Raw genomic sequence first — 27,104 nt, forward strand, 5'->3', positions numbered from 1 at the left:
ATAACCTCCACTATATAAGCAACCAAAGGAGGGTTGCTTGTGCTCTCAATTCCTAGTGTGACTTTCCCGTGCCCTAGCCGCTATCGCTCCGTCGCGACTTGTCGTCGGCTGGTCACTGTCTTTGCCTTTGATTCCCACCCTAGCCCGCCTCCACCACAGTTGCCCCACTTTCTTGTTGTCGGTTGAGTCTCGTTGTCGCAAGAGTGTAGTTGCCACTAAATCCTAGCGTGAATCGTAGCCGAATTGGTAGATTCGTCGTGCAAATTCTCTGTTTCGTACGTGTGAATTGGCCTTTCATGCAGCAAGTCAACAAGTCATGGTTGTCATTAGTTTTTCCGCTCATCTGTTTCACGACTTATGTGATGGATCAATATTCACAGTGTGAATCTATGATTTTTGTGCGTGTTTGCGTGAACCCGTGTTTTTTACGAGTTTCAATACGATTGGTGCGAATCGTTAATGGATCTTGTGCAAATCTGGTATTCATGCGTGAGCCGGTAATATGTTTTGTTGATAGTCATGTTTATCCCTCCATGATTTGTTTTGCCTTCATCGTTGAGATCCGTGCAATGGTAGTCGTAAACATGTTGTTGGTATGCATCCTATCCTATATTCAACCTAAGTACGGTTAGCATGTTCTTAGTATTCAATTTCCACCAATAGGCGTTTAAGGGACGTGAAGCTAAATCCTAGGCTGGAGTATTCAAATGCGGCCAACATGCCTAGGGAACTTGACCCTCCAGTGTGAACAAGAGAATATGCTCGACGAGTGGTGCCTCATAGGTACCTAACACTGCACGTGTTTTTATAGGGATGAGGAGGGTGGATAGGACGAAGATACAAGTGCATTCGATGCCCGAAGCAAGGATTTCATGAAGCTTATTCGTTACGTTATCGCGCGATATTCTCTCCAAGATGCACATGGACCAACATTATTATCGACAGCTCAGAGCATCCTCAACAGCTCATCTAAATTTGGTCATCCATATCTTCATTTGGATGATCATCTAAACTAGTTTCATTCTTCATATCTCTTTATACTTCACTAGATCATCCATATATGACATCCTCTATATCTCTTTGGAGGATGAAGAGAGATTATCTAAATGTGAAGGTTCTCTCCTAATATGGATGACATCTAAAAATAGATGATAGGATAACCGTTCTGTTAGAGCTCAATTTGTAGTCTTCATCCTCTATTTTCAGGATAGAGGATGAGATAGATTAACTATTGGAGATGCTCTCATATTTGTGGTCCCGAATTGCTACTGAGATTACTAAAATATCCCTATTACCCCTTTGAATGTTAAGGGGCACTTTCGTAACTTTCTCAAGAGATTTTGGGGCTATAAAAGCCCCTCCTCCTCTCACATAAATACACTACATGAGTATATTTGAGTATTTCTATGCTTGACTTCACATTCATATTGGATATGTGAGAGAAGTTGCCTGCGATCGAATACTTACCTTCTTGTGCATAACCTTGGCCACAGCAATAACGCTGACTATGTAGTTGTAAGTTTAACAGAAGGTAAATTTCAAACGATAAATGTGCCAAAGACCACGTAGGATGATAACAAAAGTATAGTAAGATATGGTTATACACCGATCAAATCGAAGCCACAAGAGTAAAGGAATACGAGAAACAAAGACATGGAAGAATAAAAAGAATGGAGCACATGTTGGTGAGGAAAATTTTGATGGAGCAAGAAATGAGCTAATAAACATTTTTATACGTGCCCAATGAAAACTATTAACACATCCGGTCCAGCCCATTTTTTTGGCATAGCCGCATGAATTGAAATTTCTCTTTTTTTAAGACCTCAAAAAGGGAAAATTATTCAACCCGTGAAAACTGTTGAACAGATCCGGTCCAGCCAAACTAGCAGGCAAGTAGATAGCCCACCTCGTCTAAATCCGTATGAAAACTCGACAACCCTCGTCACCCTATGGCGTCCGCCGCCGCCGCAGCCGCTGCCGCGCCGCTGCGGCGTTCGCTCGCCCCCTTTCTCAAACCGAGCCGCCTCTCCTCCTCCCTCGCGCCCTCATCACACCACCTATCTCTACCGCGCGCCCTCCGCCCCGCGGGCCCTTTGCCCTCTGATGCCGAAGACTCCGACGATTCAAATGCCGGGGACGGCTCCGCCGAGCCCCTCAGGAAGAGCCGCAACAACCTGAAGCGGGAGGCTCGTCGCGCCGTGCAGTGGGGCATGGACCTAGCTAAGTTCTCCCCTCTCCAGATCAAGCGCATCCTCAGGTGCCGTGCCTATGCAAGCCTTCACATCCGATTCTTGGTAGGAGTTGTTCGTGGCGAGACACACTAGTATGTGATTCTTGTTTCTCAGGGCCGCGTCGCTAGAGCGCGAGGTCTTCGACGCTCTCATGCTCGTTAAGGTACATTCCGTGTTCTGGTAATAGATTGTACTCCTATTTGATAACAAATCAAATCATCACCTTTTTTTTGGTGTTCTGTTGGTTTGTAGAGATTTGGACCAGATGTGCGGGAAGGAAAACGGAGGCAGTTCAATTATATCGGTATCATCATTTTGATTGATGCTACAAATATTCCATTTAGTTGCCAACTAGGCATTGCTATCCTTTTCAAATGAATACTTGATGTGATTCTATCATCTCGTAATACATCTGTGATGTTTCTGGTAGTGTAGTTTTCGTATTTACTATTTACATGCTTGTGCTTCGCAACGGAACTATACTTTGATAAGGAAATTGTTAGAATAATTTCAGAATTACCATTTCTCCAAACCCTAGAAGGGGGGATAAGTACACTGGTACATGGGCCACACACATGGGCTACTGGGCCTCACAAAGGCAATACACCAACAGAAATAGTTAGCTCAAAGCATAAATTTCATTTCCAATATACCAACAAGAAATAAGCTTTAGAAATAGTAAGTAAAACATGTAACAAAGAATAATAACATATAAAACATTTAAGAACTCGGCCTTCTTCTAGAAGGGTGAGGATGCAACGACATCCAGGAACGAGGAGCCTAAGAGGTCTAAAGAAGTTCTGTGATCCTCTTGGCATATGTGGCCCAACCAACGTAGAGTCCATGTCCACATCATTTGTCTGCTTGTCCTCTTAGCTGCTAAAAGGTGGTGTTATTGGTAATGATCATTCCAATCCATGGTGTTATCGGAAAAGATCCATTTAACCTGGTGCTTACTTTTACATTAGCCCCTAAACATGGTGCTTTCTGAAATTTAATCTTTTGTTACCATGTCGAAGTGTACAACTAAGCAGAGGGTGTTATTGATGGCAAAACTTTGTTGAACTTTATATTGATTTTGTCTACAAACAATATGATTTTTTTTAGACTATAAGCTTTTCTTAGAAAAAAAACTATGAGATAGGTTGTAGCGTCATCATATTATTTCAACTACCACACTATTTGGATTAGTGATCGTAGGCCCTGTTCGGGGGAGCTTTTGGGAGCTGCAACTTTTCAAGAATCTCCAAAAGTTAGAATCTCTTTCAAACAACTCTTAGCTTCTGAGACTCTAGAGTTGTAGAATCCAGAAAATAAACTAGAAGCCAGAAACTGGAAAACCGAGCTTTCCCAAATTCTGAAAAGCTGGCTTCTCACCAGCTGCTTCTTAGAATCTTAAGCTCCTCCAAATAGGGCCATAACATCCTACTTTTTGGCTTTTGTATGTTTCTAGCCTCACTGATTGTCTGGAACTTCAAGACACAAATTGTTCCTCCCTGGCTCCCTACTCCAGTGCTTAAGTTGACCCCTTCTGTCACCATCTCGAATATTCTCTTCGACACCTTTGTTCTATGACAGCACCAGTGCCATTTGAACTACAAGCAATCCATCTTAGCTTGAGTAATTGAAGGAAATTGCCATTGATGGTATGCAAGATCTTAGTCAACAATTAACTATTAGTCTCAGTATGTATCACTGAAGCTTGATGTTGCTGATTTCTTCACGAAAGCTTTGGACTTGAGAACATCTCCTTTGTTACCGTAACTCAATGCCTTAGGTCTTCCTATCTGAAAACACACATAGAGTTTGAATGGGGTGTTAAATTAGTGACATATAGTTTGGCCAACAGTCCAGCCATTTCCTATTGTAATAGGCTCCAAGTTCTTCAAAAAGGGAAATTCTGTAAAAGACCAACTTTTTCTGACTGTTATAATTTTTTATGATATATTCACTTAGATCAAGTAACCCTTGGATTCATACAATTGATATTTATTTTATGTGATTCTTTCTACCAGGAAGACTTATGCGTGGTGCACAACCCGAATTGATGGACACTCTTATCCAGGCTTCAAAGGATGGTGATGATAACAAGTTACTTGCATTAATGAGTGACAATACATTATTGATGGAAGATGAGGAAATAGAAGACTTGCCTCATGATGAAGAGGTACATCTTATAGTTAATAAATATTGAAAAAAATCTATTTATCGTCCCTTAACTTTGGACACATTTAGCTTTTGCGCCTCAATTCCAAAACCAGCCAAGTTTCATCCCTCAAATCTGAAAAGCAGGAATAACATGCCCATCAAATCAATAAACTATGGCCAGGCAAGCTAGCCCACTTGTTGAAGCACTTGGATGGGACTTTAGCAATCTCCTCATTCTTTGTGATGCACATCTCAAAATTGTTTCAGCTGAACCTAACCCAAAACAAAATTAACACAATAGTTATGCAGCAATGCCATGCCCAAACACCCATTCACTCGGAGGATGGATTCAATAGGAAAGCTGATAATTGACGGCACACTGGGCAGCAGGAAGTTCCAGGCAGTTTGAGTTCACTTAGTACACGACATTGCAGTACTCCTGTTCTGCTCATCTGGGCCACCTGATCTTGTAGGTGCTCTAATTGCAGGGAATCGATTGTCACTTCAGAACATCATCACTTTCTATTGTGGTTAAGGCATGAGACAAGTGCTCACAGGTCTTGCTTCTATTAGTGGAATGAATGGAGTGGTCAGGCACATCTCCTTGGTGTGGATTTAGATGATGTCTCTAGTAGCGACCTGTTAGAAAACATCAGAAAGAACACAGAGAAGGAAGAGGAAGCTGATTAATACAGCCCTGTTGCTGTCCTAGTAAAAGAAGAGCATAGTTAGATGCCCAAGTGGTTAAAGCCAGGTGATTTTGTTCAAGGAAGAAGGGATATATTTGGTAGTCGAGGGATGATTTTTATCCAGCTTTAGAGTTGTGGACAAAACTAGGGGTGGGGGTGGGGGGCATGAAGTAGGCTTTTTCTTATAGTTAATATTAATATTATTAGATTTTTACATACTAATTATTTGAAATTTTGAACAGGGTGATAAAGAGTATATTGAAATTGCAGATAGATGGTTTGAGGGCCTCCTTTGCAAAGATATTTCAGTTACTAATGAAGTTTATGCAATTCATAATGTTGAATTCGATCGTCAGGTATTCTCTAACTTTAACTTTTCATAGCCCATTTTTACTTGACATGTATGATTATCTGTTTGGCATCATGTAATAAATACTCTTGTATAAGCACCTTAGACATTGTTTGTTTCCATTTAGGACTATTGTAATCTGGATTTATTGAGTCAGATTACTTTAAGCTAAATTATTATAAGCGGGAATAGAATAATTGTGAGTTTGTTTCTTTGGATTATTCAAGGTCTGAATTACTGGGTTCGCAATGCTAAAGTCTAGAATGCCCTCAACTATTCTAGAGTAATGGCTGGTGAGGAGGATAATTACTTTGACGTACCTTGGGTAGTGGCTCTTTAGCCACCCAATAATATGAAAAAAAACATTCTTGGAAGAGCTTATCATATTATAGTAATCTCAGCTCTAGATTATAATAAACTGCCATCATAATCTATTGTTTGTTCAGATTACTTCTAATAATCTAGATCACAGTAGTCCTAATTAGAAATAAACAGTCTTACTAATGCTTTTTTAGAAAACTGTATGATTGGTCTATTTCTAAAAACTTATTTTGTTTTCTAAGCAAATTAAATTTTGCTAATGATTATAGACATCACAAAACGAAATATTTCTCAGCCCCATTGTTTAGCCTTCATCATATAAGCATAAGCCGGAATTTAAAGCTTAATACTTAATTTTAGAGTTGATTTTGGATTTTTTTATTGTAGTTTAAGCACTCGCTTTTAAATCGATAACTATACAATATTTCTTAGTCACTAATAAGACATTTAACTTATATTAAGTATAAACGAAACGATGAGAGCTGTTCAAGCTTTTCCATAAACACATGAATATCACTCATCTGGAAAATAAGATGGCATACTGATTAGACTAAGGAGAATTTTTGTAACGCATAAACTTCACAGTTAATAATTTGGTAGTATGGACTTTCTAGACAATCCAAAATGATGTGGAATCCTGTGAAGAGAGGTAGAAAAATATTGAATACTAGTTAGTTGAACCGTGGAAGGCAATTGTATAATAATAGAGGATATCAGTGAACTGAATTGTTACCAATACAACTGGCTGAAATATAGGGATCAGACCATCTTTTATGTTTTCTAAGTTGCCTAATTGATAATTTGTCAGTGTCTGCTAATAATAAGCCACCACATCTTATCTCTCTGCAACACATATATACGTGAAGAAATTAATTCGCACCTTATATTTGTATTTGTCGATGGAGGGAGCGTGCTATAGTTGAAGAAATTAATTCAACTGGACTGATGCTATGCCAACAGGAATTGCGGAAGCTCGTGAGAGGAGTCCACATGGTCCAAGATAACAAGGGAAACAAACATAGCGAGGAGGAATCTACTAAGAAGCTTTCTGGAGCAAAGAAACCACTTTTGAGATTCCTTCGCTCCGTTGCTAAGAAGGCATACGCCAAATAGATTATGCACCTTCCTTCTAGATGGCTTTAAAATGCTTTGTTATCCAGCTGCGGAAATACACCCCAAACGTCTCAGCTTGCAGTTGATTTCAAGTGCTGTGTCTCTGGTATCATCAGCATACTTGCGAGCTAACGCTACGGACTGCACACCGCGCCAACTGATGCCTGATAGTAGGGGAAGGACCGGAATGGACATATTAAGGCTGTCTGAATTATACATCTGATTTTGATATCGTGAATACGGTTTGAAATCCATCTAGATGGTTCTTTTTTCACTGTTCGTTTACATATTTGTAACGCACGTAAAATAGCACATGTGCTAATTTTGCATAAACTTTGTTACATACATAAACCATCTGTCCCCGAAATTAAATAGTATCTGCTGTGAGGCGGCAACTGGGAAGTTTGAAAATAAATGATTGAATTTCAGTTGAATTTGAATCACTTTTTTTCTATTATCCTCAGGTTTTTTTGAAAAGAGGGCTTGTCAACCAAAGTTGTGAAGAAATCACCCAAAATTCATCCTCAAATCAAATTGCGGTTTTTAAGAAAAAGCCGAACTACTCGCGAGAAAATCTATTGTGCTTTTGCTTCTATATATATATATATAATATAATTCTGGATGTTTTGGATAAAATTAATATCAAATTAGAATTTTGATCATCAATAACTTTTAGAATATTTAGTTCTATAATTCTGGATGTTTTGGATAAGATTAATAATTTACATATTAGTCTTAGAAAATATTTTCATAAAACTAAATATTTACTCTACCTCTATATATATCATCTATATCCTTTTAAAGAAAGCAATGATGGTGCTAGAGAATCTGTCATCCACAGTCCTGTGGTATATTTTTGTTACCAACTATTTAATTTTGTTTATAAGTTTTACAATTGTTTCTTATAAAATTTAAATCATATACTATATGTTACATATAATACTTTTGCTACTGTAACCATAGTCAAGAAACCAGACCCAAGGGTTGACCTGCTATGGGTTTACTGGTCAAACCTCTAGGATACTAGTCAAAATGTCAGTTTTATTTATTATTATAATATTATATTTGTATTATTTTTAATATACAATCGTCATAAATTGATAAAATATGTATAAATAAACCAATATATATTATTACATGGTCATAATTGTGGTGTCGTAACGTAATAAATTCATAATGTCATACTGCAATAGGTCATGTTAAAAAAATTCTGGTTTACTAAAATCTATCCAGTTCACTGGTATTTTACCACTTCAATTGCAAGGATGGTCTTTGAGCAGAATCAAGCTGGCAAGGACGTCGGTTCCGGTTTTTTCTAGCTCAATTGTCGGTTCGGTATAGTTTTTTTAAAGTATGGTTGTAACTAATGCTCTCTACGTTTTATATTATAAGTCATTTTGGGTTTGTGATAAGTTTATAAAGATAGCAATGTCTATCACAAAATAGATATACTATAGAAATATATTAAACGGTGGATTTAGTGAAACTAATTTGGTGTTTTAAATGTTAGTTATGATTCAACCTATAAAGTTTCTATATTTAAAGTTTCTACGTACAAAGTTGCAATATATATGTATAATGTTTATATGTATAAATCTTATATGTAAAAACTCTTTTGGACCAAAATATTATTTCAGTGGACCAAAAATTAGTGGGCTTAAATTGGCTAGAAAATAAGATTGCGCTAGTGGTGCTTTGAAACAAGGCCATAAATATAATGCTTTGCTAATCAGATCTTAAAGCAGCCCATGTATATAGATTTGCCTCTTAAAGTGGGGCAACGCTCGTGCGGACAATCTCAAAAAGACTATTCCATGCTTTGTCCATGTTGAAGCATTGTCAGAGCGACCGTGAGCTATAAGCAACATGAAAAGTTATTTGTATTTGTGGATAGGATATAATAAGTTCATGGCTTATTTTTAGCACACGCGCTAAGGGCATCATCAATGTTAAACGGCCAAATGGATGATAATGTGGATCCTACATCATGCATCACATAGATTGGTTTAGACATGGTAAATAAAGTGGAACCCACCACTAAAAAATATGCAATCCTAACCTCCCGTCTTTCTCCTGTGAGATCCAAATTGATCCAACGACCAGGAGGTTAGAAGCAACGGCTAGAAATTTTAACACCAACGGCCACTCTAATTTTTTTAGTAGGGTGTGTCAGTAACATTGTCTAAATAGTGTCTTTTTACTAATATCAACCATGTGATCTAGTATTAACGTTTTACCAGGTAATTACCGAATAGGAGTGGAGCATTTAATGCTTACTAATGACAACAGCGGAAGGCCTGAAAGTCTGAAACCGGGTTTAGCCGTGCCCAACCAGCACGTATCGTTCAAAACCTCCATTCTCCAGTGTAGGCACCCACAGAACTCGACTGCCGACTGCCGAGTGCGGCTGCAAGGCTGCAACCCATGACCCATCTATCTCTGTGTGCTGTTACCAGCAACACAATTCCACAGGAAACGCGAGTAGGATGAACGGCACCTTCCTAGTAAGCATCTACTTTACTGCCCAAATCTTGAAATCTTTCGGTTCAACTCGCAACACCTGTTCCCCTTTCCCACCCTTCCTCCTCCTGCAGCCCCTACGATGGCGATGATGAGATTGCCTTCTGTGCTCGTGATCTACATCTTGGCTGCTCCGCTGCTGCCGGCGCGCGGCTCGGAGCCATCGTCCACGCCGGTACCGTCCGTCGACGTGACGGCGGCCAGCCACCTGGTCAGCTCCGGTGGCCACCGCTACTTGGACGTCAGGTTGTTGCTCTATGCGTTATTGTTATTCCTCTAGATGTGCCGTCTCTCTCTCTCCATAAGCTAATGAATTAGCTAATGGCGAATTGCAACCCACAAATCTCGAATTGGACCTGCAGGCAAAGTGAATCCTTGAATCATGCAACATAAGTTTATCTTGATTTTGTTCCAAATCCACTTCAGGCTTCTGGCCATGCGGATTTCATTTGCAGTTACCTTGATTCTGGCATAATTCCGCAGTGGGATCCGCTGCCAAGCTAGATTATAATTATTTTCTTGATTTGGCCATAATGAATGCAGATAATTTGCCTGCTCTGATGAATATGTTACCTTCTCTACCAATCCACCAATTATTCTTAAAGAAGGGTATCCACTTATGTAACCTGTTTTATGTTTTAACCAAACCAATGCCTTTCAACAGGACAGAAGAGGAATTCAAGAAGGGGCATGTGGAGAATTCTCTTAATGTGCCATTCCTTTTCTTTACCCCTCAAGGCGAGATTCCTTAACTTGCTGCTATTCTTGTCCTGTCCTTCATTATACATACTCCTGTTCTAGAAAGACTTCATTTTAACTCATCTCACACATACCAATACAAAGCTAAAAAAAATTAGAATGCCCTTTATTTTTTTTCATACTCCAATCCATTGTCACCTAATTTACTAAACCCCAATTCTTTAATTGCTCTAAAAGTAAATTCTTTGTGGGACAAATGAAGAGGCAAAAATGAAGTCTTTGTGGATCGATCGGACTTATCTAATAAAAGGATATATCAAGAATTCTTCTTTCAGGAAAAAGAAAACTGCACAATTTAAGACTGACGCCAATGAGCTTGAATACAATATATACTCCGAACTGATGTAACCTGTTTTTGAGTCAACAGGGAAGGAAAAGAACACCAAGTTCGTAGAGCAGGTGGCATTGCATTATTATAAAGAGGACAACATAATTGTGGTATTACTTCTGTTTTTCCTATACAGATTTTCCTAGAATATATAAGACAAAGCATAAGATGTTATATTTATGGACCTTCATTTAGATTGTGATTACGTTTGTCCATTTTTTGCAAGGGTTGCCTAAGTGGAGTAAGATCTGAACTAGCATCTGCCGATCTCATAGCAGCCGTAAGACCTCTCCCTCACTTTGAACGTTCCTGTTGTTTCTAAATCTGATTTATCTTTTAGTTTTTGACTTTCATATTCATTAAATTTTGTAATGACTTATTTTAGAGCAAGTAGCCTACCATTTTTCCTGTGTCCCTAAATTTAGGTAGGTTAAACATCACTGCATTGTCTTAACAGGTGAAAGACTCGTATAGGTGGACACAGCAATACAGCATCAAATTTAGTTGATAACAATAGTATTTTTCTGTTTGAAAAATGTTAGAAATTTTATGTCGGGCAGTGCCTATTGCAATTCTATTTGGACAAACTACATTTGAGCAACGTGTGTACTAAATATTACTCCCTCCGTCCCACATTATAAGAGACTTTGACTTTCTGTTGATAATGTTTGACCACTCGTCTTATTCAAAAAATTTTGAAAATATTATTTATTTTGTTTATTATTAAAAATAGTTTAATTATTACTTATAAATTTTTATATTTACACTAAATCTTTAAATAAGATGAATGGTTAAAAGTTATATGTGAATAGTCAGATTTCCATATATATTGGGACGGAGGCAGTAGAGTTTTGCTCCCAACTAACTGTAGTTATAATATTATTCTTATTTTGTTAATGTATACTTCTTCGATACTGTGACCATTTTACAACCAAATTGATAGAAAAATATTATTGTTCATATTCATTGAGACTTGGAAAAAATGCATGTACAATTATCCTAGGCCATGAGAGATGGAATTGCGGTTTGTCACATACAAAAATACAGCAGCATCTCCTAAATAATTTGGTAAAGGAATAAGATCATTTATACCCAACATTAAAATAGTTTGTTTAACATATGTTCTATAGTAATATGTCAAACACACCTTGGTGAACATAGAGCAGATCTCCAGTTAGTTGAATGTGAATATGAAATGCTTGTTTATGTATGGTCACCGAAACTCAGGAGAGGTAGTTCAACTTTTAGACGAAAAGACCTGACCGATATCGACAAAGATAATTACCAATCTCAATGGCAATAGCTTTTCAAATCCAAAGGCTCGAGATTTTTGACTCGGAAAAAGAGGCTGGCTCTGGTGCATTTTACTGGTAGTAAAATTTAGTTCATACCGTTGATCTATTTTGATCGTTAAATTATATTACCAACAATATTATGTGCAGTAGAAATTTGAAGGACAATATCGTCCTTTTTATTGTGATCTTTATTGAAAAAAACAAAATTACAAAATAATGTTAATCAAGTAATTAACAAAGTACAAAAATATCATTTTTCTACTGGTAGTATAATACTACATGTAAAATGCACCGGAGAGTTGCCTCGGAAAAAAACACTTGTAGGAGCATGCCATGCCGTGGATAGGTTCTTAGGTGTTGCCAATTGATGGGCCTTGTGACATGGATGTCGATCGATTTGTGATGTCATCTTGTTGCAGCGATTTCCTTGGTCTTTAACTTTGTCATATGGTGTTCCTAGAAATTAGGGTGTGCATAATCTTTTCATACATAAATAAAAGTTCCTCTTTATTTCAGATTCAGTATCTCGATCATATTTCCTTGTTACTTTCCTTTGTTAATGTCTCAAACATTTGATGCGAAAACAGGGATTCAAAAATGTAAAGAACATGGAAGGTGGTTACACGGCATGGGTCGAAAACGGCCTTGTGGTGAATAAACCTCAAGCGAATGATGAGCTCTAGTTTCAATTTTGTATGTTTAGATAACGAATTTCCTTCATTTACTGTGAGTCTGTGACTGGGTGTTAATTTGATTTGTAAAAAGGGAAGATATAATAAAAGAATGTTATATTACTTGAGTGGATTGTCTTAATTTGTTGGATATGAGCACTTACTCCCATGACTCTGCTACTCCTACGAGCTGACTGTCCTTTCTCTAGAGTACTAGCACCCCATCTTTTTATTTTTTTTATGTTTATAAGTCAAAATTTTAATTGTCTTAAATTTATAGTACTTTTGGAGTTTTTACATCAAACTTTATGTTTCAGTCTTGTTTTTTTTTTGTGTGAAAAAGCTAAACAATCATCCCTTAGGCATGTACACACATCGACTACAGTATTTACTTGTCTGGTAAGTCAAAGCCATGTGACAAGTTCCATACGTTGTATTTTAGGATACCATAGAAAAGATGATGCATTGAAGGTTGAGTATTTCAGAAATTCGCTAGCAAGAGAAAACAGTCGAAGTAGTCTAGGTTAAAAAGCCCGCCCTTTTAGACATTGACAGGGTATTGTTTATAAAACCGATAAATATATGATTTTCATGGATCCAACCTAAATATTTAAACCCTCGAATAGCCAATGGATTCAAACTTATCAGGAAAAAGAACACTCAAGTACAAATTGTATTACTAAACGTACATTCAACGTTTGGTGAACATTTCCATCAAAATAGTCTCCAGAAGATGACATGATATTCTTGCGTGGCCTCAAAATCTGTCCAATGTATGGCCCTTAAAGATTGTGTGCAATTGGAGCTATCCATCCCTGCTTGAGGCTACCCAATATCTCTATCTGACTATTAAAATTTTAACTCGAGGCTGGCCGCCTGGGAGAGATCACTGTAGCCGCTCAACTATAGAGGCCGAAAATTCATCCTAAATTAAAAATTACCTTTTAAATAGAATTATATAATTTATTAAAATTTAAAATTAAATCTCAAACCAAACACGTCCAAGAAAAAAAATTGAGTATGGCTTGGTGTATTTTTTCTTTAAATTTTCCACGCTCTAAAATTTTTCATCAACTTTTACTTAAATTTTCAAAGCATAATAACTAAATTTAATCAACCAAAACCAATTTTTAGAGTTTTGAAAATAATAAACTAAGAGAAATCTGTCTTACTGCTTGACCCTCACGTCTATCTTCTACTAACCAGACCCATTTCTTACCCTCTCTCTTTCTTGGACCTTACTCTTCTTCATTCATACCATCTCCTTCTCCCTCCATGGTCGGCTTGGCCCAACTGGTCTCCTCCCTGTCTTTCGCTCAATATGTTTGGCCCAAGCTAAGGCAAGGCCAACGCCGCCTCCTTCTCCTTGTGTTAAGGATGGGCATGGGTCAACCGTGGGTAGTTTAGGGCTAGCTCTAGTTCAACAAAATAAACTAAGTTTCGTCATAAAATGAAATTTAGTTCATTTAGTTGAACTAGAGTCGACCCTAAAATACCCACGGGTCGACCCACGGCCATCCCTACCTTGTGTTTGGCTCAGCTCACGACTCATCCCTATTCGATTCTTGCATCAGGTCAACACCCCTTGCATGGTCTAGTCAGCCTAGCTATGCCTGAGCCGCTAACAAGTGGGTAGCAGTAAGCTTCTCCTTCAACCTCTAGCTGATGGTTGCTCTCTCTCCCTACGAACCCTAGCACCGCCGCCACCCTTCCATTACGCATCTTGTATATACCCATATTATTTGGGTAGAGTATGTGTGAAGAGTACTTACTCATTTCAATTTTGGGTATGAGAGAGTATTACCCATTTTACATACTTCATCCACACACTTAGTATGTATAAAATTGGACTTAAAAATTTTCAAACCCATATTCACATTAAAAATATTATCAAATTTTGACTGAAATTTGGAGAGATGGTTTATTATGTTGAAGAACACCTCTGTACAAATCTTGGTCCATTTCTACCTGCGGAGCCCACATATCCTTTGGTTAATATTTGGCAAGTTCAAGTTCAGCCTGGCTTGGTCGGCTTGGCCCGAAAAAGCCGAAGCATGACACGGCCCGACCATGCTCTAGGCCATGCTTGGGCCTGAATATTGAAGTCCCCAAACCCAAAAAGCCTGAGAACGTCCAGCCCGGCCTGGCCTAAAAAAGCTTGAGGGTCTGGCCAGGCCCGGACTCTTGTTTTTGCTGGAAATGTCAGGCTTGGGCCTGGAATTTTTGCCCGGGTCTTTTTCAGGGTCGGCCAGACCCGGGTTTTGAACGGCCCTGGTTAGTATAAATTTAGTTTAGATATGCTTAATATTCTTGAAAATGTGTGGGTAAAATAGGTATGTGTATCAGTGTATGGATTACCCAGTCTCTCCATCCCATATTTTAATTATAAGACTTTTGGAACATGACTAGATCCATATGAATGCTAATGAATCTGGAGGCATATACAAAACAAATATTTTTGATCCATGAAATTTGTGCATCGCTAGAAAATGTTATAACATTGAACGAACAGATTAGTATTCACAGAATCCAAAAGTGAACGCAACGACTAGCTCAAGCTAGCTAGCCCACATTATTTTTCTGAAAGAACAAAACACTTGCAATTTGACGAAGGGAGGAAGAAAGGAATCTTACAGTGGTGTGATGGTGTTCATGCCTTTCTTGCCTTCCATGTTTCTTCGGCATAACTTCTCCCTGGCAAATGTTCTTTATCCTCTATTTCCAATCTCCAACTATGGCAGCAAAAGAAATCTTTTTTCCGTGGAGGCAAGTTTATGTTCTCATCTATAAATTCGTGTTCATCAACCCCCAGCCATTCACAACTTCACAGGCATTCATTCTTTCCTAGTTTTCTTTCCTTGCTCTGTTGTTGAGCCTTCTCCACCAACTATTCGAAGTCTGGTGGTGGTCTATGGCCATGGCATCCAAGCTCAGTTTCAAGAGAATGGACAGCATTGCCGAGACCATGCCTGATGCCCTACGACAAAGCCGGTACCAGATGAAGAGATGCTTCCAAAGGTACTCTAAGTTGTTAATTAAATCTTACTCCCTTCGTCCCACAACAAACGAACTTTTCGGTTTTTGTGTCGAGCGTTTGACCATCCGTCTTATTTAAAAATTTTTCAAGAAATTTTAAAAAATTAGTCACACATAAAGTACTATTCATGTTTTATCATCTAATAAAAATAAAATTATTAATCGTATTTTTTTTAATAAGACGAAGAGTCAAACATTGTATTTGAATAAGACGAATAGTCAAACATTGTATCTAAAAACTGAAAAGTTGATTTGTTTTGGGACGGAGGGAGCAGATGGATTAGATGTATTTCAGTTTTTTCTCTATGTTAGCCACATAATTAATATAGTTCCTATCATCAAATCCTGGTACAGGAAATCATCATCAATAGTGATGATGAATGGTGAATCCATCTTTACTTTCCGTCACTTTTTCTTGTCACATAGAACCATCAAACAATGAAACTTCCATGTTGAACTATTGTGTTAAATACTAAAACAATAATAAATCAAGAGAGTTATATGCAAAACATTTAAGGGGAAAAATAGATTTCAACGTGAATATGAATTCTTGGATTAATATCTGAAATAGTAATGATGTGGTTCTTTCCTTCAATTTTATTGCAACACACATGCATCTAGTATAAATAAAGCACCGTTTGGTCGCACGGTTGGGCTAAGATTATTTATGGCATGTAAAATAAGATAAGTCACAAATGCATAATTAAATAAGTATTAGCTGTTATAAAACTGAGAAATAGAACTAGATGATGAATTTATTTTAAAGCGAAGGGAGTGATTTTTTTTTAAAAAGAACGAACATGCTTACATTAAACCATGCTTCAAGGTGTCACAATCGCTCCATAAAGCATCTGCGTATCTCCACAAAATAAAGTGTCTCCATTATCATGCCTGCGTACTTTTGTGACAGTGAAAAAAATATCGAAACATATAGATGACATATTTTATATACGAGTGTTTTTTCCACGTCAGTGTAATAAATCCGGTTGATACGTAGAAACGTGTTGTCACTTATCAAAATCACCAAACATAAATCACTCGTCCAAAAGTAAGTAATTTATATTATTTATATTGTTTAATTTTGGAGAGTGCACAACTAAAAAATACATGCATATTAAAAAATAAGTATAAATGCACTTAGAACAAAGCCTGCAATTCTAGATAGTATTCTATAGAAATATAACCTCTCTATTTTTATGCTAGATGTCGTTAACTTTTAGACATACACTTAATCGTTCCTTTTATTCAAATATGAAAGAAAAACTCATGCTTAACATTTTTTATGATAAAACAATCTATAATATAATAAATAATAATTACATATTTTTTAATAAGACGAATGATGAAAGTTCAAAAGTCAAGCAACATTTAAAAAAGACGAGGGCGGTAATTACATTTAGCATGGTAAGACAGAAAAAACATGTAAGCATATCTAAATTAGCTACTAGTAGACATTAACCAGATATTTTGAAGACCTGAACAAGTCTGAATTGCATGCACATGATTCTGAAGTCTAGGATAAAAATATTCCAGGTACGTATCAAAGGGTAAAAGGCTCTTGAAGAATCAACAGCTCATGGAAGAGCTGGAAAAATCACTAGACGACAAAGCTGAGAAGGAAAAGCTTGTTGAAGGCTTTCTCGGTTACATAATTTGTTCGACTCAGGTGAGTTCACATTAAAAATCATATTTTGTTTTCACCAGAAAATTAACTGAGACAAACTGGAGCTCATTGCATTAAGCAATGCTTTGTTTGCAGGAAGCAGTAGTACTACCACCATTTGTGGCATTCGCCGTCAGAATGAATCCTGGTATCTGGGAGTACGTCAAAGTTCACTCTGATGATCTTTCTGTCGAAGGAATCACAGCATCGGAGTATCTCAAGTTCAAGGAGACCCTATACGATGATAAATGGTATGTTTCCAAAGATTTGGTTAAGTCCAACAAAAAAATATCTTGAGGTACTAAATCATTTCTTACCATTAGATCTAGCTGAGTAGAATGTGCACTGTTAGATCCAACGATCAGAAACAATTTGATACATACCTCGAGATACTTTTTGTTGAACTAGAACAAATCTCATGTTTCCATGATCCACCGATCTAGGCAATGGGAGCATTTTCATAGATTGGAAATGAACAGGAGCCAGAAAAGTTAAAAATAAATGCTCTGTTCATGTGCATTTCAGGGCCAAGGATGACAACTCACTGGAAGTTGATTTCGGCGCTCTTGACCTCTCGACGCCTCATCTGACGCTGCCCTCGTCAATAGGGAATGGGCTGCAGTTTGTCTCCAAATTCATGTCCTCAAAGCTGAGCGGCAAGGCTGAGAGTATGAAACCGCTTCTGGACTATTTAATCACCTTGAATTGCCGTGGCGAGGTACTGAGATCATCCAGTTATGTCACACAGATTATCAAGTGCTCAAATGAAGAATGATGTACTATATCTTATGATCATGCAGAAGTTGATGATTAATGACACTGTTGACTCGGTGAGCAAGCTTCAGACAGCACTGCTCCTTGCAGAGGTTTTCGTTAGCGGGCTGCCAAAATACACACCGTACTTGAAGTTTGAACAGAGGTGATCTAGTTTCATCTTAATTATGCTGCAGATAGATTTCATGACAACAACAAAAAAAGGTGATCATGCCTAAGTTGTTGTCTATGCCGTGTTCTTGCAGATTTCAGGAGTGGGGGTTAGAGAAGGGATGGGGTGACACCGCGGAGAGGTGCAAGGAAACACTGAATTGTCTGTCTGAAGTGCTGCAGGCCCCAGATCCTATAAACATGGAGAAGTTCTTCAGTAGGGTTCCATCCATATTTAACATCGTCATCTTCTCTATTCATGGTTACTTCGGCCAAGAAAAGGTTCTTGGATTGCCGGACACCGGCGGTCAGGTACAAATCAACCTACCGGTTTACTGGAATCACTCAAAATCAGTAAAACTCATAAAAAAAACGGTTGCAACTTATCATTTAACAAAACTCTAAAGAAAGGTTTCCTGAAAATATATAGGTTGTCTACATATTGGATCAAGTCAGAGCCATGGAAGAGGAGCTGCTTCAAAGAATAAAGCAGCAGGGTTTGCATGTAACACCAAGGATTCTAGTGGTAAAATTCATTTCAAGATGATCCGAGTCACTCGTACCATCTCATTCATAGGAATAGCTAAACTAATACTAGGTGTTATATTCCTGCAGCTAACAAGACTTATACCAGATGCCAAAGGCACAAAATGCAACGTGGAGCTTGAACCAGTTGCAGATACAAAATACTCGCACATACTGCGTGTACCATTCAAGACTGAAGATGGCAAGGATTTGCGCCAGTGGGTGTCCCGGTTTGACATATATCCTTACCTTGAGAGATATGCCCAGGTTTGTCAGCTATACATTTGAGTAACAAATACCCTTTGCAAGGGGGTGGTCTTGAGTAAATTTCTACCCAATGCAATTTCAGGATGCTTCTGTCAAAATTCTTGACATTTTGGATGGCAAACCAGACTTGATCATTGGCAACTACACCGATGGCAATCTGGTGGCATCCCTCTTGTCTAGCAAACTAGGTGTCACTCAGGTAAAAACTACATGTCAAATACTAGGATACTGCATGATTATTTTGTAACACCAAATGTAATCTGGTATGACAATTATAAATGATCTTGCTGACAGGGAACAATTGCACACGCTCTCGAGAAGACAAAGTATGAGGATTCAGACGTTAAGTGGAGAGAGATGGACCAGAAGTACCATTTCTCTTGCCAATTCACTGCTGATATGATTGCCATGAACACCAGTGACTTCATCATCACTAGCACTTACCAAGAAATTGCTGGGAGGTCGGTACAATGAATCTCACTATAAATCTAGTGCTCCGATATGACACTCAAAGTCCTAATTGCTTAACCTAGAAACATGAACATCTGATGCAGCAAAGAGAAGCCTGGCCAATATGAGCACCACTACGCATTCACAATGCCGGGACTTTGCCGCTTCGCTACAGGCATCAACGTATTCGACCCAAAGTTCAACATTGCTGCGCCTGGTGCAGACCAGGCCATCTACTTCCCCTTCACACAGAAGCAGAAGCGGCTGACAGATTTACACCCACAGATAGAGGAGCTACTCTACAGCAAGGAGGACACTGATGAACACATGTAAGCTAGCTAGCTAGCCCCTTGGAAACATACAAACTTCTTTCCAAAGTTGCTAATTAATTAGGTGCTAATTATTGCTGCTCTCCACCTTGAACCAGAGGGTATCTGGCAGACAAGAACAAACCAATCATCTTCTCGATGGCGAGGCTCGATAAGGTGAAGAACATAACTGGACTCGTCGAGTGGTACGGCCAGAACAAGAAGCTCAGGGACCTCGTCAACCTTGTCGTCGTCGCGGGGCTCCTGGACGCTTCGCAGTCCAAGGATCGGGAGGAGATTGAGGAGATAAACAAGATGCACAACCTGATCGACAAGTACCAGCTGAAAGGACAGATCCGATGGATCAAGGCACAGACCGACCGTGTCCGCAACGGTGAGCTGTACCGTTGCATTGCAGATACAAAGGGTGCATTTGTTCAGGTATATATATATACACACACAACACAATTTTCTCGATGTAGATCCTCTCTGACTTGGAGTACGCCAGAATGAATGAACTCAACGCGCGCTTGCCTTGTTTGCAGCCTGCACTCTATGAAGCATTTGGGCTGACGGTCATCGAGGCGATGAACTGCGGGTTGCCAACCTTCGCGACAAACCAGGGCGGACCAGCTGAGATCATCGTCGACGGTGTCTCCGGCTTCCACGTAAACCCGATGAACGGCAGGGAGGCCGGCAGCAAGATTGCAGACTTCTTCCAGAAATGCAAAGAAGACCCAGGTTACTGGAACAAGGTGTCCACAGCTGGGCTTCAGCGGATCTACGAGTGGTACGTGAGGCTCGTTGCATATATAATACGATCCTCCTATTCCATTTTCTTTTTCTTGTCGTGCACCACTGAGATAATAATCCTCCTATTTATTCCACTAACTAAATGTTTGCCAATCATCAATATAATCTATGGTTGCAGTTACACATGGAAGATTTATGCAACTAGAGTTCTAAACATGGGATCTACGTATTCCTTCTGGAAAACTCTGAACAAGGAGGAGAGACAAGCCAAACAACGTTACCTGCAGATATTCTACAATGTTCAGTTTCGGAACCTGGTTAGGACACAGTACATCTTGAGTTAATAAATTCATCATTCCAGGCGAAACACTGTAACCTTCGGGGATATTGATCAAGGTACGTGGTACTGTCTAATTAATTCGCAGGCAAAGGCAGTGCCAAGAGCAGGTGAGCAGGCTCGGCAAGCCACAACAGGCGTGGCGCCTAGTGAGATCGTAGTTAGACCCAAAGAAAGGCAAGTGTGCCCGCTCTTACGAAATTTACTGAAGAAAGACCGGGTAAGCAACTGACTGACCCGTCTGTTTGCAATTTGAATGCTGCAGAAAGCCGCAGACTCGGATTCAAAGGTGAATGCATATATGCCTTCTTATTTTTGGCAAATCGACTTACTTAGTTGTCAAAGAAATGAACAAAATAACTAATCATCCTGAATGCTATTCCTTGTGTGCTCAGAATCTTAACCAGGTTAGGCGCGCAGAAGCCTCCAATCTCCGAGTAGAGGGCATCTTCCGGGTAAGAAAGCACCGAAGCCAACATGGCAGCTCAATTCATTCCATTGATTAAAACCGGTGTTAACTGCAGGTGTGAGATCTGTACACAGGTGTGGCCGTATGTGTGTTTATTATTGATTGGGAACGATTGTTTATTGATTTACATGTATAATACAATATTCGGACATTGTCCCATTTTAAAAATGTCTATTTTCCTCTCAGAAAGAAGAATATTTTATGTGTAGTGCGCGTTATATATATATATATATATATATATATATATATAATCTGCCACCACCACCAACTCATTGTTTTTTCATCTATACTCTATTTTTAAAAGAAAAAATAGTGGTGGATTTCATATATTAACCGTTCCCACTAACTCTATTTATTATGAGAAGAAAAGGACAATGAGATTAATAGACCCATATGTCAGGACAATGAGATTAATAGACCCATATGTCAATAACAAATATATGTAACAATTAAAATATGACACATAAAAAAATAATGATAATAACATGTTATGATATTTTTTAAAATTAAATCCGGTTGCAACACACGGATAATGTGCGTGTGTGTGTGTGTGTATATATATATATATATATATATATATATATATATATATTTTGATACATACATACAGATGGGCTAAAACATGTCCTATACATGTTTTTAACAGAGCGTGAGCCTCACAAGTACGTTCTTTCTCAATTTTTCCGTCCCCTCCACCTCCCTCCTGCATATTTGTCCCTTTCTCCCTTCTCTCACTATGTAAATTATTCGACACTCTTGGTAAATAAATTACTCATATGAGGTATTGTTGATGCCAAATTTGCACTTCGCACGTTGTATACCTGGAAGATTTGCTTGACTAAAGTGCAGGTCCTAAAACTTGGGATTCGGTGTGTGCTAGTCGATTTGACCCTACAATAGGCGAGGAATAAATCAAGTTAAATTCAATCAACCAATCAGCCTTTGGGCTGATGGTTGATCTGGCAACCAGCCGATTCAATCTAAAAACACAGTAATAGATCAATCGACTCCACGGTAGTCAAAAATGATAAGTATGAATGATTTTACTAAGCAGAATCGGTTAACCAATGAATTATTTGTCAAGTAGCCCAATCTACTTTATCGAAAATAATCACAATAGATCAGACCTAAGTACCTAACTGATGTAGTATAGGATTATCTTTAATAAATACACCGGAATACTTGACAGATCAAAATTAAGCAACACAATCGCACCAATAATCATCAGCAACAACTAATTATATGTGATCACCATAACCTCGTTAATCAGACTTAACCAAGATAGTATAAGATTAATAACATCAAACAACAATTATCGAACCGAATTTAAGTACTCAAAGTGACTGACTAGTACCAATTGATCAAGAGATAAATACAACTTTGATCAACTAGATAGACTAGTAAACAGAAGCATAGACCTCGATTAAGATATTGGACTGAAACAAGAAAGTCTTAATCCGATCTACGGTATCATGTACTAATAAACTAGATAAATCAAAGATATAATAATCAACTCGAATCGGACCAATCTGATAGCCAGTGACTATGCTAGATCAATTAAGGTATTGAACTGAACGAAAACCCTAACTTCACTAATATAATCACCATATGCTAGTAACTTACCTTGTGTTAGAGATTGAACCAAAACAATGCAGCCCAGTCGAGAGCGCGCCCTGACAAGCTATGAACTAAAACAACGATGCGCCAAGAATGTATTGAAATGATTGTAAAAAACTTACAAGACATAGGGTGTACATATTTATACCCTTAGGTAAAAATTATTCCATAGCTAATTATAAGCAACCAGTCGAATATCTAAAAAAATAAGGAAAAATATCTAACTAATATAAGGAAACCATGTGAGTCCTATTTGGAAACCATCAATCTTCCATATCAATAACCTTCCTTATACGCATCGGCTTCCAAATATATGCTCCCGTACTTAGGAAAATATTGACGCTCACTCATGGAAAGCTTTTCAATGCACAAGCTTCTGATTCCAATACAACGGTTAGAAAACCAACCGTCACTAATAGCCATCAAAATTTCACCGTTAATGCATGCTCCTCTATTTCGGAGTGAAACCATACTTAGAATTCTATCCGTTAACATCTGTTGGTTTCAACCACTTTTACCGTTGTGTGCTGACATAGACAACCCCAGCTCTTGTTCCAACTAGTAATCATCATGGTCCATCTTATCACATCAGATTATCTGACAGCTTTATCCGCCAGCGCATCATACCTTGCATCAAAATCTTGTCTCCTCTTCTCTCCTATATATATGACCCACTAGCCTAAGTGTTTTCCTCTTTGCTCTCTTCCGCAATGGACACACACCTTCAACTTTCGCTTCTCTTCCTTCGCTTTCTGGCGCTTCAGATCTCGTCTTTCGCTCTAGGATCGATGCCGGGATTGCATCAACCTCTCTTGGTGCCACAATTGCCTCCTCGACCAACGTCCCCGAGGTAAACTCTTGCCCTATTACTTTTGCTGTTTGTTTTTCCCATCCTGTTCATCTTCTTCACCTTGCTCATTTCGTTTCTCTCATATTTTTACTTTATTTCCATTTCGTCCAGAGAAATCGCCCCAACTTATGCTTTCATATACTCTTATCAAATACTTTAGGATTTCCATTATTTACTTAGATTTACCTTATTATGCATTATTTTAGAGCCTCAAGAACTAGCTTCTGACCCCGATAGAAAACCAGCCGAGCCATTACCCCCATAGAGTTTATTAATACCCAAACCCTCCGGTTCCCATATAAGAACTCATCCATGGATATTAATGATTGGCACAATAGCTTTAGATCCTATCCCAACATAGTCCCGGGATGGAGAGACGGGTACCGTCACGTATCGACTGCTAAAGATGCCCTTTGGGACAAGCTCCATATCAACCACACGATCAGTCTGTCACTAGCAGATCCAGAGAAGGATGAATCCATGTTCCGTTGCATCATATTTCGGTCTGATGCATCGAATGCATTTAAATTCAAGGCCCACAATTGGCTAGAAATCAACAACGTCGGTGGTTGGACCAGATACATCGCCTTGCATCAGAAGGATGACCCTGTTAGCAGTCGAGGACATGTGACCTTTCCTAAGGTTGGAAACAGTGGCGGATCCAGGATCCGAAGACTGGGAGGGTTGGTTACCTTCTTCTACTTCCTCCAGCCCCCCTCTTCTTCTTCCCCCTCCCCTCTCCCTTTTTTTCCATGTGGGATCCAGTGTGTAGGGGAGATGGAGCCCTCCCAGCCACCCTGCTGGATTCGTGTAACGACCCTAAAATTTTAATTTGATTCGCCGCGCGGTTGGCAACCTAGTTATAGTAAGCACTGTATTGTGCTGAACAACTAGTTGTGTCATGCGTTGGCTTGGATTTTTTTTATGCGTTAGAGGATCGATTCATATGTATATATCACAATAGAAAACACAATTAAGACACATCAGTAAATTCTTTATTTATTCACATATACATTATACAATGTTGTTGCATACATCAATTACATCTCATACATTATTCATCTAAAAATAAGAATGGTGAAAATTAAATAAAAATGTTAGTGTGATCTGTGACCACACCTAATTGCTTTAGGAGATTTTAGATAAGTTTTAGACAAAAGAGAAAATTTAGAGTTGCTGAATGTCACATATTTTTGCAACCAACACATTCTGGGGCACAAAAAAATTAGTGACATTAGCCATCTCTTAACAGTTCACAAAAACTATTTATTTTTCAAGTAAACTCCGAGTTGTTGGGCAATTGAAAATCAGTCCCTAAACTCAAAGTAATCTCCATATTTCTAAAGTCTATGGTACTATAGTGCAAAAGTTACAAATATCTATATTTTTCACCAAATTTTAATTAAATTACAAATCTGGAAAATTCTGTTGTGTCTCCACCGAATAAATCATGCTTAGGTGTCAAGCTGGGAGACCACCAGCAAAACATAAGTAGGTGAGTCACCCCGTAGTTATCCTTGTCACTGAGATAAAAACCATTCCAGAGTGTAATCGAGCCTCATTTTCTCCGTAGAACCAAACCAGCTAGCAAGAAAAACCACCATAACCAGAGAGTTAATGAAGAGAGAGAAAATACAAGAGGGCAAAATCAACCAGTATCAGGTGGAGCAGGCTCCAGCTCCACTGAGCAGGTACCCCAGCTCAAGGAGGAGAAACTGATTCAGACCAACCAATAGAAACTGCAGTAGAAGTAGAAGAGGGGTTTAGTCATATATTTTCAGAACTGGTGAACAATCAACAAAGAGGTAAATTAGATCAATAGTCTAGGAGAGAGAGTAAATAATGTATGTACTATATTTTCTGGTCACAGGTGGTAGTAATTTCAGATTTTTGTTCATGCAAGCATCATCCATGGCATATAATCATGGCTAGAAATCAGATTAGGTTTAGATCAAAAATCTAGAGATCATCGTATTTGCATTACAAGTTTACAATAGCACACATCCAACCAATATTTTTATTGTGACACAGTATGAGGAATATAACAGGCAAGTAGAAAGGGAAAAATACAACCTAAAGTTACTGGTGAGGGTTGTTGCCGCCGGAGTTGCCAGGTATTGGCCATCTCCACGGCGAGCACCACAGGAGTTGAGTACCAATAGCCATGGAGGAGGTGATGCACATGTCTCCTAGGAGAGAAGCGGGAGTATTAGAGGATGGAGCTGAAACAAGAGATCATAGGAGCGAGGGCAGATTTTCTCGGGGAAATCTGGGGGAATCAAATTGCTGTGGGGCAGCTGCTAGGGAGGTCGCCAGAGTGGGGTGTGGCAGCCAGAGTGAGGGAGATCGGCCGCGCTGGTCGGCGTAGGCGGTGTTGGCTGGGGATGGCGACACAAGAAAGAACGTGAGGGAGAGGAGAGAACAATAGAAGAAGAAGAGAAGAAAGGAAGTGGGCTGGTTGGGCTTCAGTTGTTTGGGCTGTACTTAATTTTTGGGCTGTAACGATCGTTCATGATTCTAGAAAATCAGTTTTTGGTTTAGAGTAGAATGTGACCAAGTATATATGTCTTATAAATTGATGTTTCTAAATTCTAGATTTGAGTGTGAAAATTAAATCTGAACAGAGCAAAATAAATTTATATACTACCATCTGATCATTATAATTGTTATTTAAAATACATCATTTATATGCATTGCATGCGGTAAATTATGCGTTCGGAATATGTCTTTATTCGGACTTCCGTTTTTTTAGAAATTCGATTTCCTAAGGAATCATCTGTTTTGACTGAACTTGAGGGTATTCGTGGTGTTTTCTATCCAGGCAAGTTCATCTCTTGATCATATTGTGTAGTTCTTTCAAATATTTGCAACCTATATGGTTCTCACCATTGCATAGAAAACCATAAATTTATTTTTGAATGTTGATATTGTGCATGTGAATCTGTGGATCAGTTCTTTGATGATCTTAATAATTGGCAGCCTAAACTTTGTTGATGTGTGGTTCAGCTGTATATGCTTAACATCATAAGGTTAATTAACAACTGCTATAAGGTATGCAGGCGCCGTAGTGATCGTGTCGACCACATGACCTGGAATGGGATGGGCTGTATTAGTAATACTTTCTTAATGGCTTTATCCTATGGGCCAACGACTTCCGTGAACCCTGTGAGCGTGGGCTAGCGATGAGGATTGCTGTTGTTGTAGAATCCGACAAGATGATGTGGATTGCTGTTGTTGCGGGATCCGATGATTGATTTGCCGTTGATGCGGGGATCACCCACAGAGATAACTAACAGATGGGATTGATAAAAAGCTTGTGATCTTAACCTTGTCGGCATACAACGTGCAGTGTGTTTAAAGCGCCAACGGGCGTGGGCATTAAAAGGTTTAAGACGTCTATGGGTACAGCGACACACCTCTGTAGACTGTATTGAATTTTGATATGTCACTCCCTGTTTCGGGTAGAAACTACGAACGTGGC

At 38.7% G+C, this 27,104-nt stretch overlaps 3 protein-coding genes across 4 annotated transcripts; all 3 read left to right on the top strand.

Moving 5' to 3' along the window:
* The first annotated feature begins 1,885 nt into the window (after positions 1-1,885).
* On the top strand, positions 1,886-7,130 carry LOC102707205 (UPF0307 protein plu4061). Its single transcript, XM_006652067.3, has 6 exons — positions 1,886-2,257; positions 2,346-2,394; positions 2,484-2,535; positions 4,247-4,398; positions 5,311-5,424; positions 6,699-7,130. Exons 1-6 carry the CDS (start codon positions 1,950-1,952, stop codon positions 6,849-6,851), a joined length of 828 nt encoding a protein of 275 aa, XP_006652130.1. The 5' UTR covers positions 1,886-1,949; the 3' UTR covers positions 6,852-7,130.
* A 2,089-nt stretch (positions 7,131-9,219) lies between these two features.
* LOC102706931 (thiosulfate sulfurtransferase 16, chloroplastic-like) lies at positions 9,220-12,578 on the top strand. Of its 2 annotated transcripts, XM_040523343.1 has the most exons (6): positions 9,220-9,355; positions 9,446-9,617; positions 10,036-10,109; positions 10,498-10,568; positions 10,685-10,738; positions 12,341-12,578. In XM_040523343.1, the coding sequence occupies exons 2-6, from the start codon at positions 9,454-9,456 to the stop codon at positions 12,434-12,436; spliced, it is 459 nt and encodes a 152-aa protein (XP_040379277.1). In that variant the 5' UTR covers positions 9,220-9,355; positions 9,446-9,453; the 3' UTR covers positions 12,437-12,578. The 2 variants fall into 2 exon arrangements, with proteins under 2 accessions (XP_040379277.1, XP_040379278.1); XM_040523344.1 differs by lacking the exon at positions 9,220-9,355 and having other exon boundaries at positions 9,383-9,617.
* Positions 12,579-15,263: 2,685 nt separating this feature from the next.
* On the top strand, positions 15,264-21,330 carry LOC102706647 (sucrose synthase 7). Its single transcript, XM_006652065.3, has 17 exons — positions 15,264-15,442; positions 16,994-17,126; positions 17,220-17,374; positions 17,649-17,841; positions 17,924-18,042; positions 18,143-18,359; positions 18,478-18,573; positions 18,663-18,839; positions 18,922-19,038; positions 19,134-19,300; positions 19,394-19,618; positions 19,717-20,038; positions 20,143-20,387; positions 20,529-20,667; positions 20,776-20,864; positions 20,953-20,976; positions 21,083-21,330. The coding sequence occupies exons 1-17, from the start codon at positions 15,336-15,338 to the stop codon at positions 21,126-21,128; spliced, it is 2,571 nt and encodes an 856-aa protein (XP_006652128.1). The 5' UTR covers positions 15,264-15,335; the 3' UTR covers positions 21,129-21,330.
* The last annotated feature ends 5,774 nt before the right edge of the window (positions 21,331-27,104 follow it).

The sequence above is a fragment of the Oryza brachyantha genome, chromosome 4, assembly GCF_000231095.2.
Source record: "Oryza brachyantha chromosome 4, ObraRS2, whole genome shotgun sequence".
Classification (NCBI taxonomy): Eukaryota; Viridiplantae; Streptophyta; class Magnoliopsida; order Poales; family Poaceae; genus Oryza; species Oryza brachyantha.